At 34.4% G+C, this 18,339-nt stretch overlaps 1 protein-coding gene across 1 annotated transcript in view; it reads right to left on the reverse strand.

Annotated features, from left to right (window-relative positions):
• The window catches only part of LRBA (LPS responsive beige-like anchor protein), a 620,537-nt gene that overhangs the window by 381,836 nt on the left and 220,362 nt on the right, over positions 1–18,339 (reverse strand). Inside the window, 2 exon segments of the mRNA XM_032464781.1 lie at positions 2,165–2,220; positions 2,223–2,272. Coding sequence (XP_032320672.1) covers positions 2,165–2,220; positions 2,223–2,272 — 106 coding nt within the window.

Here is an 18,339-nt window from a genome sequence, read left to right on the forward strand (position 1 = left end):
AGGCTGAAGATCTAAATAGACAAAATGAAGAAAAAACAATTATAGGCAAATTACAAACATCAGTGACAAAATACAAAAAATTTAATTACTCATAGCTATGAAACAAAGAAAGCAAAGTAATTAAGAAATAACTAAGAGTTTCCTCCAGATATATGCCCAGCAGTGGAATTACTGGATGATATAGTAAGTCTATATTTAGTTTTTTAAAGAGTCTCCATATTGTTTTCCATAATGACTGCACCAAACTACATCCCCAACAGTGTAGGAGGGTTCCCTTTTCTCCACACCCTCTCCAGCATTTATCATTTGTGGACTTCTTAATGATGGCCATTCTGACTAGTGTGAGGTGATACCTTACTGTAGTTCTGATTTGCATTTATCTGATCATTAGCGATATTGAAAAATTGCTAATTTTTTTATGTGCCTATTGGCCATTTGTATGTCTTCACTAGAGAAATGTTTGTTCAGATCTTCTGTGCATTTTTGTATTGGGCTGTTTGATTTTTATTATTGAGTTGTATGAGCTCTTTGTATATTCTGGAAATTAAGCCCTTGTCAGTCATATCATTTGAAAATATTTTCTCCCATTCCATAGGTTGTCTTTCCATTTTGTATATACTTTCCTCTGCTTTGCAAAAGTTTGTTAAGTTTAATTAGGTCCCATTTGTTTGTTTTTGTTTTTATTTCTATTGCCTTAGTAGACTGCCCTAGCAGAATATTGATAGGAAAAGTTTATATCAGAGAATGTTTTGTCTATATTCTCTCCCAGGGGTTTAGAATGTCTTGTCTTATGCTTAAGTCTTTAAGCCATTTTGAGTTTATTTTTGTGTATGGTGTGAGGGAGTACTCTAACTTCATTGATTTATAGGCGACTGTCCAGCTTTAACAACACCACTTGTCAAAGCGACTGTCTTTTCTCCATTGTATATTTTTCCTCCTTTTTCTTCAGACTTTCATTAGGGCTGGATGCTAAAATTTATTATATGCTTTTTTTCTACATTTATTGATTGATAGCTTCACATGACTTTTCCCATTTTTAATTTATTGATAAAATTTATTCTGTAAATGGATATCTTAATATTAAACCATCTTTGGAGTCCATGAATCAATTCTAAATGATCACACTATACAGCTGACCCTTTAACAACATGTGGGTTGATTCACATATAATTTATAGTCAGCCCTTCATATCCAAGATTGTTCCACATCTGCAGTTTCACCCAACTGCGGACTGCAGTACTGTAGTATTTACTACCGAAAACTATCAGTAGATAAGCAGACCCACACAGTTTAAACTTGTGTCTGTCAAGAGTCAATTGTATAATTCTTTAATTATATTATTGGATTATGTTGGTTAGAATTTTAGTTAGAATTTTGTCCAACATTCTTAAGTGAAGTTAGTCTTGTATGGTTTTATTTCCCCAGTATCTTTTTCATGTCATCTTGATGGTTGTATAAAATGTACTTGGGGAGGTTTTCATCCTTTTGAATGTATCAAAAAAAAAAAAAAAATCAGCAGTAGTTGAATGGTCAGCTCTCCATATATTATAAAGAACCCAGACGGTGCTTTTTAATTTTTTCCCCATTCTTAGCAAATGTTCCTGTCAAAGTTTCTAATTCACCATACATGTGACCTTTATAACTTATATAGTTACAACACCATTAATTTATCCTATGAAATCACATTAGTTACACATGTTCACGTGCAACTGCTGAGACGAGACCTAGTCCCAGGATGAGTCTGTCACTTGGTCCCACTGTGAGGATCCAAGAAGAAAGCTGTATGCTCCCTCACTCCCTCAGACACAAATATTACATGTTTCCAAACTTCAAGGGAAAAGAAACTTCACACCTCTGTTCAGCTTCTCTCTAGAAACCTAGAAGCTCTTATCTCTACCAAAGGGGTTTTCATTTCCAGATAAGTAGCTCAGTCTTGCCTAGAGACAGCAAATGTCCTTCACTAAATTATGAGAAAACTATCAAAGCCAAGGTTACAGAGACTTGTACTATCTTCCCAGAATCCCCCCTGACTACTGCACAAAATAATTTTTAATTTTTTGATGATACACATTTGCTTAGACCATGCTGCCATTTTACCTACAGCTTCCCATGCTTACCACTAAAAAATGGTAACTACCTCCAACCATTCATATGTTTAACCTACCTCAAATTCCGCATGTCTGTGAATATCCTCTGCTCGCTGCCTGCTCAGGATAAATCGGCTTCGTTTGCTACTCTTACCAAATGATCCTTCATTGTTTGGCTAAGCAACCTATAAAGAGATGAATATTGTCAAATAAATGTATGTATACCCACAACACATATGATTATTCATTGCTCAAAGGTGGTGTATTTTCTTATTTGGGGGGAGGAAAGAATCTTTGCTCTCCTTTTCTGATGTCATGCCCAATGAAGGACCATTATTTCACACCAAATAATTGCAGAATATACCAGCAAATAGTTATCCTTCTGGGAACAGCTGATAGGCTTTTATCAAACTAACCAACAGAAGCAACTAAAAATGCTAGAAAAAATTTGTGTTTTCAACTTTTTTAAGGGATTAGAGAGTTTCCAGGATAGTCAAGATTTAAGGAACCAAGATCCTAGAGAAGATGTTTGAGCATGACTTTTCCCACTGAAGCATTTACTGCTCACAGGTAGGAACAGAAACATTAAATGGAGCTATTATCAATCTTAAAGAACTAGAGAGATAAAAATTGAAGTATATAACCTATCAAGGTGAAGAGATCCTAGTAGATTACCCAGGCTTACAGAAGAGACCCAAGTATACCCCAGGAAACAGAAAACACTACAACAGACCTTCACGTAACATGATGATTTGTACTTAGATTAACTGGCAGCCAAAAAGTTAAACAAAATTTCCAGAATGTCACAGTGTGAGGAAGGGGGAAAAAAAACACCAGAAATAACAATGCAGGAGAGCCATGGTAAAATAAAATCTCAGGTTCTCAGAAGACATAAATGGGCTTACATGGTAGTGAGACAGGAGGGAAGGGGGCAGGGCACAGCCGTTCAAGAAATGACAGCAATTAACACCAAGATGGCGGAAGATTCAACTCCCAGTAGGCCTTGAGGATTAAGATGGTAGGAGATTTGACATTTAGCAGACCTTGAGCTTCATATGCTCATTGTAACATTAGCATGATAAATAACATGCCCAACAGGTGCCCTGACAGTTCCAAGGCTAACTATATAAGGTCAGAGTGGGTGGTGGCCAAATTCCTGGGAATCCCAGCCCCTTCCTCAGGGTAACTGGAATAGTCCTCCCACTTGTAGGTGTGGAGCTACTGAGCTCATAAAAACTGGCAACATCACGCCTCATGGCCACCCATCTTCATTCCCTCCTCTTCAGAGATGGCCCACACTCTGTCCATGGAGTGTGTACCTATTTTAATTTTAACCTGAGCACCCAACCTCCACATCTCTTCCTTTGCCTTTCTCTTGCCTTACACTGTAAATAAATCTACCTTTACTCAACAGTGGCTCACTCTTGAATTCTTTCCAGCACAATGCCAAGGACCTACACTTGGCGAGGCACATACCAGGGACTCAAAGGAGACCTGGGACACAGCCCTCCAGACACCCCATATCCGTTTTTCCTGCATCAGTAGGAGTAGACAAACTGGAAATAGGGCTAACTCTCAGAAAGATTTTAACAGTTCCAACTTTGAACCAGTCCAGTCTTAAATTAACATAATCAGCACTCAATCTAACTGCTAATCAAAAATCAAAAGGGAATCCTCTCTAGAAGAAGATATTACCATCTAGAGACTTTAAAATATAATTTCCTGCTATTGTAAACACAATTTCAAATATTCAATCACCAATGAACAGGTAAAACAAGAGCCAACACCAAGTGAATGAAAACCAAATAGAAGCCAACATACAGAAAAATCAAGATACTAACATTTCATATCCGAATATTGAAATAAATGAAGTTACTGTTGAGAACAATAAATTCTACAAAAAGAATTTCAGTACAGAATGGAAACTATAGAACTACTGAACAAAACAAACATGAAATTAAGAATAGATTTACCAGCTTATTAAACTCAGGTGAAGAAGGACTACTTAACTGAAAGAGGGGTCAATGACAACTAAACAAAAGCTTGATAAGAAAAATTATGAAAACTGACAAAATAACTAAGACACACAGGACATGGTAAAAAGACCTATTATGAGTATATTTGGAGTAAAGAATGAAAGTAGGCAAATAATTAAGACAGAACAATATCTGAAAAGAGAATGACCAACACTTTTTGAAAACTGGGGAAAAAAACACTGAGCCATATGCTGAAGTACTACAAACTCCAAGAAGGAAGGAAGGAAGGAAGGAAGGAAGGAAGGAAGGAAGAAAGGAAGAAAGGAAGAAAGGAAGAAAGGAAGAAAGGAAGAAAGGAAGAAAAGGAAGAAAGGAAGAAAGAAAGAAAGGAAGAAAGAAAGAAAGAAAGAAAGGAAGAAAGAAAGGAAGAAAGACAGACAAGACTACACCTAGTTATACCAGAGTAAAACTGTCACAGGGAAAAAATTTTAATAGCAGCCAGTGGGAGGGAGAAATTAGAAGAGGTAAGGACACCTTCTTGCCTTAAAGTAAGAATAAGACTGATAAGACTGATAGAAGCCAGATAAGAATGGAACTACTTCTTCAAAGTACTAAACAAAAACAGCAGCTAAGATTATACCCCAAAATTATCTTTCAATAAAGAAAGTGAAAGTATCTAGAATATATCAGTGTGAAAAATCTTTTTCTGAACTCCTCTTATCTACCTAAAAGGAGACTAACCCAAAAGAATTCAACTGTCATAAATCCACTTGTTTTTTAAATTGAAGTATGTAGTCAGTTTACAAGGTTACATCAATTTCTGGTGCACAGCATCATGTTTCAGTCATACATATATTCCTTCTCATTTTCTTTTTTACAAGATATTGAATATAGTTCTCTGTGCTATACACCGTAAACTTCTTGTTTATCTATTTTATATATAGTAGTCAGTAACTGCAAATCTCAAACTCCCAATTTATCCCTTCCCACCCCTTTTCTCTTCCTGGTAACCATAAGTTTGTTTTCTATGTCTCTGAGTCTATTTGTTTCGTAAATAAGTTCATTTGTCTTTTTTTTTAGATTCAACATATAAGTGATATCATATGGTATTTTTCTTTCTCTTTCTGGTTTACTTCATTTAGAATGACACTCTCCAGGTCCTCTCTACTGAAGTTTCACAAGGAGAAAAGACTGACTCCTATAACCTGGAGACTAGAAGTCAGCACTAGGATAAGAAACTGCCTAAAGGGACATCGTCACAAAACTATCTTATCTCCCATCTATTCTCCTAAAGGTCCATTTATCTTTCCTAAAAGTCATTTGTTTTCCCATAAGGGCCCTTCTCCCTTCCCTCTAACCTATTAAGATGCTGATATAAAGCCTCAAATCCTAACCATTTCCTTGAGTCACATTTTTATGTGAACTCTCTTGAACATCCATTTGAATTTTTAAAAATCCATCTTTTCTTGTGACAATTTGTCTTTTGTCAGTTTGATTCACAGACCTTCAATAGAAGAACCTAAGTAGGTAGAGAAAAAGTTTTTCATCTCAGGCCAAAGCAAAATAAGGACATTTAATGACAAACAAGAGAATTTGTCCTTAGACAACCAGATTATAGACAATTCTTCAGACAGAGAGAAAACAGTATCAGATTGATGCAAGATAAGAAAGTAAAACACAAAGCAACAGAAACCTTAACCATGTGGGCAAATCTAAAAGAACAGTGAATGTTTACAACTGTTGTAATAATGAATTCTAAAATCCACAAATATTGTAATCACAAAACAAATAATAACAGCACTCAAGGCAAGAAGAAAAAAAGGAATTCGTGTTCTTCTATTGTCCAAGAATTGGTGAAAGAACCAATTCATATAAGATATTAACAACACTAACATTCATGTTGCATTATCTAGGCAACCACTAAATGTATCTAAATAATGTATAACCAATGAACTAATATGAAAAAAATTGAATAAGAAAAAATATTAAACTCAAAAGAAGAAAAAGAAAAAAGGAATATGCAAAATGTGGAACAAATACACAGGACACAAATAATAAGGATAAGTTTTAAACTAAATATATCAGAAATACATGAAAAGTGAAGAGGATAATATAATTATTGTCAATTAGATTTTTTTAAAGTATGTGCTGCTTATAAGTAACAATTTCAACATAAGGCCAAAGGTTGAAAGTAATTTTTCAGAAAAGATGAACAAAAAATGTCAAAGACAACTAATGAGCCTTTATTAATATAATAAAAAGTTAGCTTTAAGAAGCAAAATTGGAGATAAAGAGATAAACACTTCAAATTATAATATAAATGAACCAGGGAGATATAAATTCAGAATTTTGAGATTCTGTATTTGTATATTCCTAACAATATGGCTTACAACCAATAATAGAAGATACAAAGCTACAGAAAATTTTAACAATGTGATCACAAACCTGATCCAATTAACACATATATAACACTATGTCCTCCAACTAAGGAATAAACATTAATTTCGGGTAAATATGGAACACACACACAAAAAAAGGACAAGATGTACAGTCATAATAAAATGGTGCCCAACTTTCCCAACCTTCTGGAATGCACAGCCTTATGTAATCCTCTCCCTGAGATTGTGGAGGGGAGCTATGGCATGCCTCTAAGCAATAAATTATTACATTCAGTAAGATTCTAACTTCCATCTTGCTAGCAGACTCTCTACTGACTCCCTCCCTTGATGGCTCATCAGAAGAAAGAGACCACCTTATGATATGCCCTAAGGAGGGGCCCATGTGGCAAGGTGCTGAGTGCAGCCTCTAGACCTCGAAAACAACCAGGTAAACTTGGAAGCTGATACTCCACTAGTCAAACTACAAAGCCCCACAAACACCTTGCAACAAACCCTGAAGCAGAGGGCCCAGTGAGGCCACGTCCAGAATAATGACCAAACAGAAATTGTGAGATAATAAATGTGTGTTGTTATAAGGCTAAATTGTGATACTCTTGTTAAAACAGCAATAAATAACTAATACCACTTCCCCTCACTTGTGTTTGAAAATTAAGAAGTTCTCTTCTAAATAGTCCATGCATTAAAAACAAACACATGACAATGGAAATTAGAAAATGTTTTGAACTAAAACCTAATGAAAGCAACATGCCAAAACATATGGGATTTAGCTAAATCAATGCATGAAGGGAAATTTATATTCTGAATAAATGCATTAAAGAAGAACTCCAAAAAAAATTACCTAGGTGTTCAACTAAAGAAATGAGAAGAGGATCACAGAAACTGAAAAGCACTGAAAGTAAAATAATAGAGATAAGAGCAGAAACTAATTAAATACAAAACAAAAATACACTTCAGAAGATAAAGTTAAAACTTGATTTTTTTTAAAAAACTAATAGAATCCAAAAGAATACGTAAACAATTAAAATTAACAACTGAATTAGCAAGGTCACTAGATTGAAGGTAAATACACAAAAATCAACTAGACTTTAACAGTTACCAACAAACTGAAAATAATTTTTAAGTAATATTTTGAAAAGCATTTTAAAAAACATCAAAATATGTAGGAATAACGAATTAAAATGTGCTAGAATTCTACATGTAAACAAAATGAATGCTGAGAGAAGTTAAAGAAGACTTAAAGAAATGAAAGAAAGGAGCATGCTACGTTCATGAAAGTGAAAAAACTCAATACTGTAAAGATATCAGTTCTCCACTAAGTGATTTATAAATATAATGAATCTCAATCAAAATCTTAGCAAATGTTTGGGGGAAGGTACAGCTCAGTGGTAAAGTGCCTACTTAGCATGCACTTTGTCCTGGGTTCAACATCCAGTACCTCCCTTTAAAGTAGTAAGTAAATAAACAGATAAACAAACAAACAAACCTAATCACCTCCCTCAACAAAAACAAAACAAAAAAGCCATCAATAAATTAAAAAAAAAAAAAAAAGAAATCTTACCAAGTGTCTCTGTGCAATTTGGCAAGTTGACTCTAAAAGTTAAATGAATATGTAAAGAACAAGAATACCTGAGACACTCTTGAAAAACGGAAAAGAGAGGTAATAACAATCATAATCATAACCATAATAGGAGTTATACTATGTGTGTGTGCGTGTATACACACACATACAAATTTATTCATTCATCCATTCACCATATTTATGGCAAAAGCACTTCCATAATTAGTAAGAGGAAGATGAGATTTTTTTCAATAACTAGTCCTAGATCAATCAACTGATGTTCATACGGATAAAATTAGACCTGACTTCTATCTTAAACAATACAAACAAATCAATTCCAAATGGATCACAGACAAGACCTAAACACTCCTAGAAGATTATATAAAGGAGTATCTTTGTGACAGGATGAAATAAAAGATTTCTTGTACAAAACATAAAGTACACATAACATAAAGACTGATAAACTAGACCTTTAAAATTCAAGACTTACACTTATGATAACCAACATTAAGAGAATTAAAAGACAGGGGGAGGGTAATAGCTCAGTGGTAGAGTGCATGCTTAGCATGCAAGAAGTCTTAGGTTCAATCCCTATTACCTCCATTAAAAAAAAAAAAAGGGCAAGAGAATTAAAAGGTAAACTTTAGAAAGGGAGAATATATTTGAAATATTTACACTCAATAAGGAACTTATATCTGAAATGTATAAGAAACTCTTACAAATAAAGAAAAAGCAAAAATCACAATAAACAAAAACCACCAAAGTACATGAGTAAGTAGTTCACAAAAGATTTCCAGTTGGTGAATAAGTTCATGAAAAGGTGTTCAGGATTACTAATCATCAGGGAGATACAAACTAAAACCATAAAATATACTAAGACCCACCAGAATCGCTATATTTTTTTAACATTTTTTATTGAGTTGTAATCATTTTACAATGTTGTGTCAAATTCCAGTGTAGAGCACAATTTTTCATTTATACTTGAACATACATATATTCATTGTCACTTTTTTTTTCTGTGAGCTACCACAAGATCTTGTATGTATTTCCCTGCGCTATACAGTATAATCTTGTTTATCTATTCTGCATAATCCTGTCAGTATCTACAAATTCTGAAATCCAAGTCTGTCCCTTCCCACCCCCCACCCCCTTGGCAACCACAAATTTGTATTCTATGTCTGAGTCTGTTTCTGCTTTGTATTTATGTTCTTTTTTTTTTTTTTTAAGATTCCACATATGAGCAATCTCATATGGTATTTTTCTTTCTCTTTCTGGCTTACTTCACTTATGACATTCTCCAGGAGCATCCATGTTGCTGCAAATGGCATTATGTTGTCGGCTTTTATGGCCGAATAGTATTCCATTGTATAAATATACCACACCTTCTTTATCCAGTCATCTGTTGATGGACATTTAGGCTGTTTCCATGTCTTGGCTATTGTAAATAGTGCTGCTATGAACATTGGGGTGCAGGTGTCTTTTTTGAAGTAGGATTCCTTCTGGATATATGCCCAGGAGTGGGATTACTGGGTCATATGATAAGTCTACTCCTAGTCTTCTGAGGAATCTCCGAACAGAATAGAGATCCCAGAAATGAACCCACAAACTTTTGGTCAACTAATCTTCAATGAAGGAGGCAAGAATATACAATGGAATAAAGACAGTCTCTCCAGCAAATGGTGTTGGGAAAACTGGACAGCAGCATGTAAATCAGTGAAGCTAGAGAACTCCCTTACACCATACACAAAAATAAACTCAAAATGGATCAAAGACTTAAACGTAAGACAAGATACAATAAACCTCCTAGAAGAAAATATAGGCAAAACGTTATCTGACATACATCTCAAATATGCTCTACTAGGGAAGTCTACCCAAGCAATAGAAAAAAAAGCAAGAATAAACAAATGGGACCTAATTAAACTTACAAGCTTCTGCACAGCAAAGGAAACCATAAGTGAAACAAAACGATAACCTATGGAATGGGAGAAAATTTTTGCAAATGATGAAACCGACAAAGGCTTGATCTCCAGAATATATAACCAGCTCATATGACTTTATAAGAAAAAAAACAAACAACCCAATCCAAAAATGGGCAGAAGACCTAAACAAGCAATTCTACAAGGAAGAAATACAAATGATCAATAGGCACATGAAAAAATGCTCAATATCACTAATTATCAGAGAAATGCAAATCGAAACTACAATGAGGTATCACCTCACACCAGTCAGAATGACCATCATTCAAAAGTCCACAAATGACAAATGCTGGAGAGGCTGTGGAGAAAAGGGAACCCTCCTACACTGCTCGTGGGAATGCAGTTTGGTGCAGCCACTGTAGAAAACAGAATCACTATATTTAAAAAACAGATATTATCAAAATTTGCCAAGGATATGAAGCAACAGCGACTCTCATAAACACAAAATATATTTAAAAGAAAGTAGCTATTTTATTTATAGTAGCCAAACACTCACAAATACCCAAATGCGTATGTAAAATAAAATAAATTTTTAAATGGTGGAATATTCATAGATTTAAAAGAAATAACTAGTGCTATGTATAACAAAATTATTTTCACAAACAGTGTTGAGCAGTTGCACACTAAAGAATATATACTGTATTAATCATCTTGTAAAAAAAAACTTTTAACTAATTTATGGTAATAGGAGTCAAGAGTTTAAGAGATGATTAACTTTGGTGCTACTAAAGACCTCTCCATAAAATGGTTCATGTGGAATGTTAGTAATGATCACATGGTTCTAAACTTTGCAATAACATACTCTGAATTTATAAACAATTGACCCATTCTGCTGAATGCTTCCACAACACCATTCACCTACCACAAATACCAAAAGAATGATTCATTTATATAAATAGGAGGCTTCTGGGTATGTTTGCTATGTATAGGTCTTCTGAAACTCCCTTCTTTAAAAAGAATTGGAAAGACAGGATAGGCAGAACTAGGATTATGTTTTGAATGTAAATAGCAGGAGTGGCTAGACTGCAATGAGATTCTGCCCAACTACAAAAGTTAAACCCAACAGTCATCAACAATGTCATGTCTGTGGACATTCCATGGGGTACCTGACTCTCTTTGTAGCACCATCTCTATCAAAAATATAAGTTACATATGTATAGATTTTGATACAAAACAATCATTACACTCCTAGTAACTTGCCATATGAACATGTTCTCACAAGTGCAGCAGAAACATACGTGTGTGTACAAACAAGTTCACTGTAAGGCATTATAAAAGTGAAAAACTGAAAGAACCAAAATATAAAATAATGTAATGAGACAGATTCCTCTGGATTAACAACAAAATTTTTCCACAATATATTATTGAGTGGCAAAGTTTTTGAAGAGTATTATGTACAATGTAAGTTTGGGGAAGAATATGAAAGAAAATATACCAAAATGAGAATTACCCAGAACAAGGTCAGAATTACTAGAACCATGGCATGTCAGCTAAATCTAGCCTGCCAATTATTTTTGTTAATAAAGTTTTATTAGCACAAAGCCATGCCATGCCTATCTGTTCAACAATTGTCCATGGCTGTCATCACATCACAATACTACATTAAGTTGAGTGGTAGTGACAGAGACTATATGGCCCACAAAGTCTAAAATATTTACTACTTGGCCTTTTAAAAAAAGTGTGCCACTCACTTCTCTACAAAGTCGGGCTATATGTCCTTATATTTCTCTATTCTTTAAGTTGTACAACAAGCAATAATTAAAAGAAAATGGAAAATCCCTTAAGAAAATAAAAAGGCTTTCTGCTCTTCTATCACTTTTTTCCATATTTCTATTAAGTTCATACGCATTTTTTATAATTTGATTCCAGATCTATCAGACCCTCTCCATTACCCCCAAACTGTCTCCCAGACATTTTAGAAGTTAATGCAATGTCCTAGCTATGATTCTGGGTTAACATCATTAAGGTATTTTTTTAATGTTATTAAACAATACACATTCAGGCAATATAGATAAAAACAATCCCCAGTGCAATTTTAAAACCTGCTAATGAATAACTTCCTATGACTCTACAAATAGAGAAAGCAATGGGTTTCATGAGCATAGATGTGAAATACTGGTTTGTACTTCTTAGTTTCTCTCCAGAGACCAAAAACCACATCGTGAGTTTAACATCAATATATTGCCTCACAGCCCTGAAATATTAATTGAATTGATTAGTCAATGGCACACCATCCTCCGAGTCCTCAAACAAGCAACCTCAAAGTTACTGTAGTCCCTCCCTCTGTGCTACCGCCTTCCTCCTCCAGGCCCCTAATCACTCAGCAAATACTGTCAATATTTCCTCTGTAAAATTTCCAGATTTCACTTATGCTCTCAATTTCACAGCTGATGTCCTAAAAATCAAGTGTTAACCATTTTACACACATTACAGCTGAGTAAGTCTTCTGAGTACTTACTCTGATCCATTAATATTTTTGTCAACAATTCCCTCTGCATTTTGAATCACTGTCAAATATCTATTCAATACCTATTATGCTATATTTATTTATTTATTTTTAGTGGAGGTACTGGGGATTGAACCCAGGATCTCACGCATGCTAAGCATGTGCTCTACCACTGAGCTATACCCTCCGAACTTACTATGCTATAAAGATTACGCTAAGCACTGGAGATGAGCTTTCCTTATATTTCAGTTGGGGAGAAAGAATACTCTGAGGTCCTTTCCAGCTTTAAATTCTAATATAAATGCTATGGTGTACATACTCCATGGTGATCTCAAATGAGTCAAGGTCTTATATGATCCCATCCCACTGAGTTTAACTTGGTTCTAGGAAACAGAATATGGTGAAGATGATGAGGTAGACAGTCCTTAATTAGGTTACTTTATACAGCAAAGGTAATGGGAGAGACACTCCTATAGTATGTTACATATCATAGCAGACTGAAGAGATTCTCCTGCCAGCCTTGAAAAAGTAAGCTGCCATGCTGTGATAGGGCCATGCAACAAGAGGTTCAGACAGCCTTTAGGAGCTGAGATCAGATCCTAGTGCAGCCAACAAGAAAATGGGGACCTCAGTCCCAAGTGAAAGGAACTAAATTCTGCCAACAACAATGTGAGCTTAGAAGTGGACTCCAACCTCCCAGGAGAACATAGCCAACACCTTTATTGGCCAACACCTTTATTGCTGACTTGTAAAACCCTAAGCAGAGAATCCAGTTGAGTTGTGCCCAGATGCCTGACACAAAGAAACTGTAAAATAATAAAGCTATGTTGTTTGAAGCAGCAACGTTTGTGGTAACTGATTAGTACCAATACAAGTGAAATTAGAACAGAAGAATACATGTGCTATCATAATTCAGTAGAAGCAAAGATCACTATGAGCTCCTCAAGATGAAAAAAAGCACAAACAGACAGCTAGAGCATTAAGATGAGCCTTAAAGGGCAAAAGCAACAAGAGGAAGGGTCACTGTGGACAACAGTATGAATGAAGTTATTAACAGGAAAAAAAAATGTATGTTATTTTAAAAAGAACCAAAACACCCCTTTTTGCCATTTATATTTCAAGATGACACTATGCACAGACATCTAGATAGATAGACAGATAATACTGTCTTGATTTGGGAGAGGGGTGCTTTTGCATAAAAGTAATATACATTTTACCAAAAAGACCTTATGCAACACTTTGATAATAAAGTAATAATGGAAAGTCCCCAAACCCTTTGCCTGTACATTTTTCAGAATAAGCCACATCACTATTAACAGTTTGTGTTCCTGTCCTTGCATTTTTCTAAACTTACAGAAACATATATGGTTATCTGTGGTGTTTGTGTGTATATTTAGTAATTATGTATCTCTGTGTATAAGCATTTATATTCTCAAGTGTAAAGAAGTGATACTAAACAAACTATTTTACTTACAGTGCACCATAATCGTACAGAAGATTTATGTGGATGATATGTAACATCATTTATTAAATATCACTATTTACCTAGCTACTGAAGCTAGAAACATCAGTCATATTTGACTCTTCCCTTCTTTGTCACCCTTCACGTTCAACAGACCAAGTACTGTCCATCCTACCTCTGCAATAACTCTAAAAGCTGGTTCTCTCTGTAACATTTTCCACTACCTCAGGCATTCAACATCATGATTTCAAACATTACAATAGTCTATAGTAAAACTTTCCCCATTAGTCTCATTATTCCAGCCAATGCTTCACCAGGGTTATTTTCCTCAAATGAAAATCTGATTATCACTGTACACTTTCAAAAAGTATTAACTAGCTTTCCATGATCTCCAGAAATTTTGCTACTCCTTTATACTTTTAAGACTGCTTTCTCAACATTACACCCTGTATTTTTACACCTCTTTGCATCTGTTCCTACTATTCTCTCAGCCAGGAATGACATCACTATCTTATTAATCCTTCAAAGTACAACTCAGAAGTCAACTATATAAAACCTTTTTTAATTCTACATCTGTTTTCCCACCACAGAACTAACAAGGTACATATGCTTCTTTTGCGGTCCTTATTACATTGTATCATTCTGTATGACACCATCTCAGTGATGTATTTAGAAATCTATCTTCCATTCCAGATTGCACTAACCTTTAATAAATTTTCCTTAGATCCCCCAGAGCACAGAACAGTGCCTGATCATTGCTAGGGAACTAGCAGTGCTTATAAGGAAAATAAACTCTTTGAACACTCACTTATGCCAGGCAATTCTCTGCTACTCTATGTGAGGAATACAAAGATATATCAAATTGTCCATAGGGAGTTTGCAATTTAATATAAGAAGTTAGGACTACATGCAAATTAGCAAGGTAACTGTTATAAGTACCTTAAGGTTCTTAAAACATTTTCTTCTCTTTTCTTTTTCAACAAGATACAGCACATTCCTAGGTTTCCTCCTACTTAGTAGTTGCTTCTTCATTGTCTTCCTACTGCTTCCTTCTTGTACTACCTCTAAATTTTGTAGTGTCCCAGAGCACAGTTCTAAATTGTTTCCTCTATCTAAATTAATTTTCATATGTCCTATGACCTTTAAATCTCACCTGCATGCTGCTGATTCCTATCATCTCTAACCCTAAACTTGCTTCCCTGTATTTCCAACTCATACAATCCAACTGAAATCCTAACTTGGCTACCCAATGGGCATTTCAAATTTACTATTTCCAAAACAGAACTCTTGATTCTACCTACCCACTGTCAATAAAAATCTCTTCTCCTATCCCTACCTCATCTTTTCATACTTCAATAAATAGCACTTGGGGCCCCCTAAATAAGCCCGAAGATTAATTCTTGGTTTATCTTTCCCTCACCTACAAATTCAATTCATGACGCCACGTTCTACTGCTTTAACTCTTAATTATATCACATATCTGTCTATCTCCGTCACCACTGCTATCACATCAGTCTAAGCTACCTTCACCTCTTGCCTAAAAAATTTCAGTGGTATCTTCATTGATGTATCTGCTTCCATTCTTGTCCCATACCCTGATCCTATCACCATTCATTCTTTTAAAAACGTAAGTCATGATATACAGAAAACTGGATATCCACATGCAAAAGAAGGATGGGCCCTTACCTTATATGATGTACAAAAACTGACTCAAATGGATTAAAGATTTAAATGTAATACAACTATAAAACTCTTAGAAGAAAACATAGGGGAAAAGCTTCATAACCTCTGATTTGGCAATGATTTCTTGGATATGACACCAAGAAAACACAAAAGAAAAAAAGTCACTGAATGACACCAAAATTTAAAACTTCCGTGTATCGACAAAGTGAGAAGGCAATCCACAGAACAGTAGAAAATATTTGCAAATCATATGCCTGTTAAGGCATTAATATCCAAAATATATAAAGAACTCTTGCAACTCAGTAACAACAAAAATAAACAACCCAGTTCAACACTTGGCAAAGTATTGAATAGCTATTCAAGATATACAAATAGCTAATAAGCACAAAAAAAGAGGTTAAACATCACCAATAATTAAGAAAATTCAAATGAAAACCACAGTGAGATACGACACCTCACACTCATTGGGATGGCTAACATTAAAAAAAAAACAAAACAGAAAATTAGTGCTAGCAAAGATATGCAGAAATTGAAACCCTTGTGCACTATGAATGGGAATGTAAAATTGTGCAGCCATAAAGAAAGCAGTATGGTAGTTCTTCAAAAAGTTAAAATATGATCCATATTTTGCATGAATCTTATTCTTACATGTGTCATATGATCTAGCAATTCCACTTCTGGGTATATGGCCAAAAGAATAGAAAGCAGGGACTAGCAGCATGATTGACAAAAACCAGAAGTGGAAGCAACTCAGTGTCCGTTAATGTGTGAATAGATTAAATAAAATGTGGTATATAAATATGGTGGAATATTACTCAGCCTTAAAAAGGAAGGAAATTCTAAAGCATTCTACAACATGGAGGAACTGTGAAGACATTAAGCTAAGTGAAAAAAGCCATACATCAAAGGAGAAGTACTGTATGATTCCACTTGTATGAGATGCCTAGAGCAGTTAAGTTCATCAAGACAGAAAGTACAGTGGTGGTTGCCAGGGGCTGGCGGGGAGGGAGGAATGGGTAATTACTTAATGAGTAAAGAGTTCCAGTTAAGCAAGACGAAATGAGTTCTGAAGATGAATGTTGATGATGGTTGCACAACAATGTGAAAGTACTTAATGCCACCCAGCTGCACATTTTGAAATGGTTAAGGTGGTAAGTTTTATATTATGTGCATTTCACCACAGTTAAAAATAAGTAAACTAAAACTTTAAAAATAAACACTTCAGTTAAATGTCACCATTAAACAACAAGACAAAATATAAAACCCTAAGTCATACCATGCCATTCCTCTGTTTAAAACTCTTCAATGTATTCTTACTACTCATAGTTAAAATCAAATTTCTTACCATGGCTTACAGGGGTCTATGTGATCTGATATCTGAATACCTTTGACACTTTCAAACCTCACTCTCTCCCTTTCTCATTTTGCTTCAGCCCACTCTGGCCTTTTTTTTTGTTCAAATAATTTATAAACATCATTCTCACCTCAAGGCCTTTGTTCTCGGTATTCCCTCCCTTAAAATGTTGTGATCTAGATCTGGTTGGCTACTTCTCTTCATTCAAGTCAAGTGTCACTTCTTCACAAATCTCTAAACGATCTATATTGGCTGCCCTATAAACTTTTCCCTCTTCATTCTCATAACATTATCCTGCTTTGTTTTCTTCCAAGCATTTATTACTATCTGTTCATTAACTTGTGTATTATTTGTCTTCTCCTCCAAGACTGTAGAGTCTTATTCACAGCTACATCCTCGGACTCCACAACAGGGCCTGGCGCATGAAATACAATCAATAAATAGGTACTAAATGAATTACAGACAATGAGTGCCTAAACCACTCCCATTCTATTTTTTTGTCTTTTCTTTATATCCGAAATTTTAATTTTCATTAAGATCCAATCCAATCCTATTTCCTTCCAAGGAATATTCTGCATTTCTATCCCATAAAGGCTTTTATTTTGTATCAATCTTATACCTATATTATACTTGTTTATATAGTATCATAAAAATTCTATTTGATTGTTACGTATATTCTTCCATTTACCCTATCAGACCACAACTGATCAAGAAAGTATGTCTTTTACTTATTCTTCTTTTTCAAATCAACCATAACAACTAAGAGGTACTGTTCAGGTAGGCTGTACTCAACCATTATTTGATAAATGGATAGTCTGTGGTAATGTTTTAAAGTAAATATTCTCAAGTACCTAAATTTATGTAGGTAATTAAAAGCAAAACGCTATAGCTTTTTAGTTATACAATTATATCAGAAATTTAAGTTTGGAACATTTTCACTGCATAATATAAACTGTAACTATCTAAACTTATTTATTTAAAAGAATATTAAAATGTGATTAGGATGTACATAAAGTATGTAATAATATTTTCAAATAAGAAAGAACGCATATACATTTTTTCTTCATATTCACAAAATGCTTTTAAAATGCAATATTTCAGAATGCTCTGACTACATGCTTCCCATTTAAGTTAGACATACAAATATGACTTTTTCTTTATACCCAAAGAAATATAACTTTATATCCAAGGAAATATAACTATTTATATTTTATATATTTTATAATAGTTATGTTTCTTTGCATATAAAGAAAAGACAAAAACATAGATTAAGAAAATATAAAGATGACTTTACAAATTAAGTGATAAGTTATCTAAATGAGTAAAAAAATTATACTTTTGTACAAAATTTTCCATCTATGTGCATATTTACCTAAATATACAAATTATATAGTATTT

Source organism: Camelus ferus, chromosome 2 (genome assembly GCF_009834535.1).
Source record: "Camelus ferus isolate YT-003-E chromosome 2, BCGSAC_Cfer_1.0, whole genome shotgun sequence".
Classification (NCBI taxonomy): domain Eukaryota; kingdom Metazoa; phylum Chordata; class Mammalia; order Artiodactyla; family Camelidae; genus Camelus; species Camelus ferus.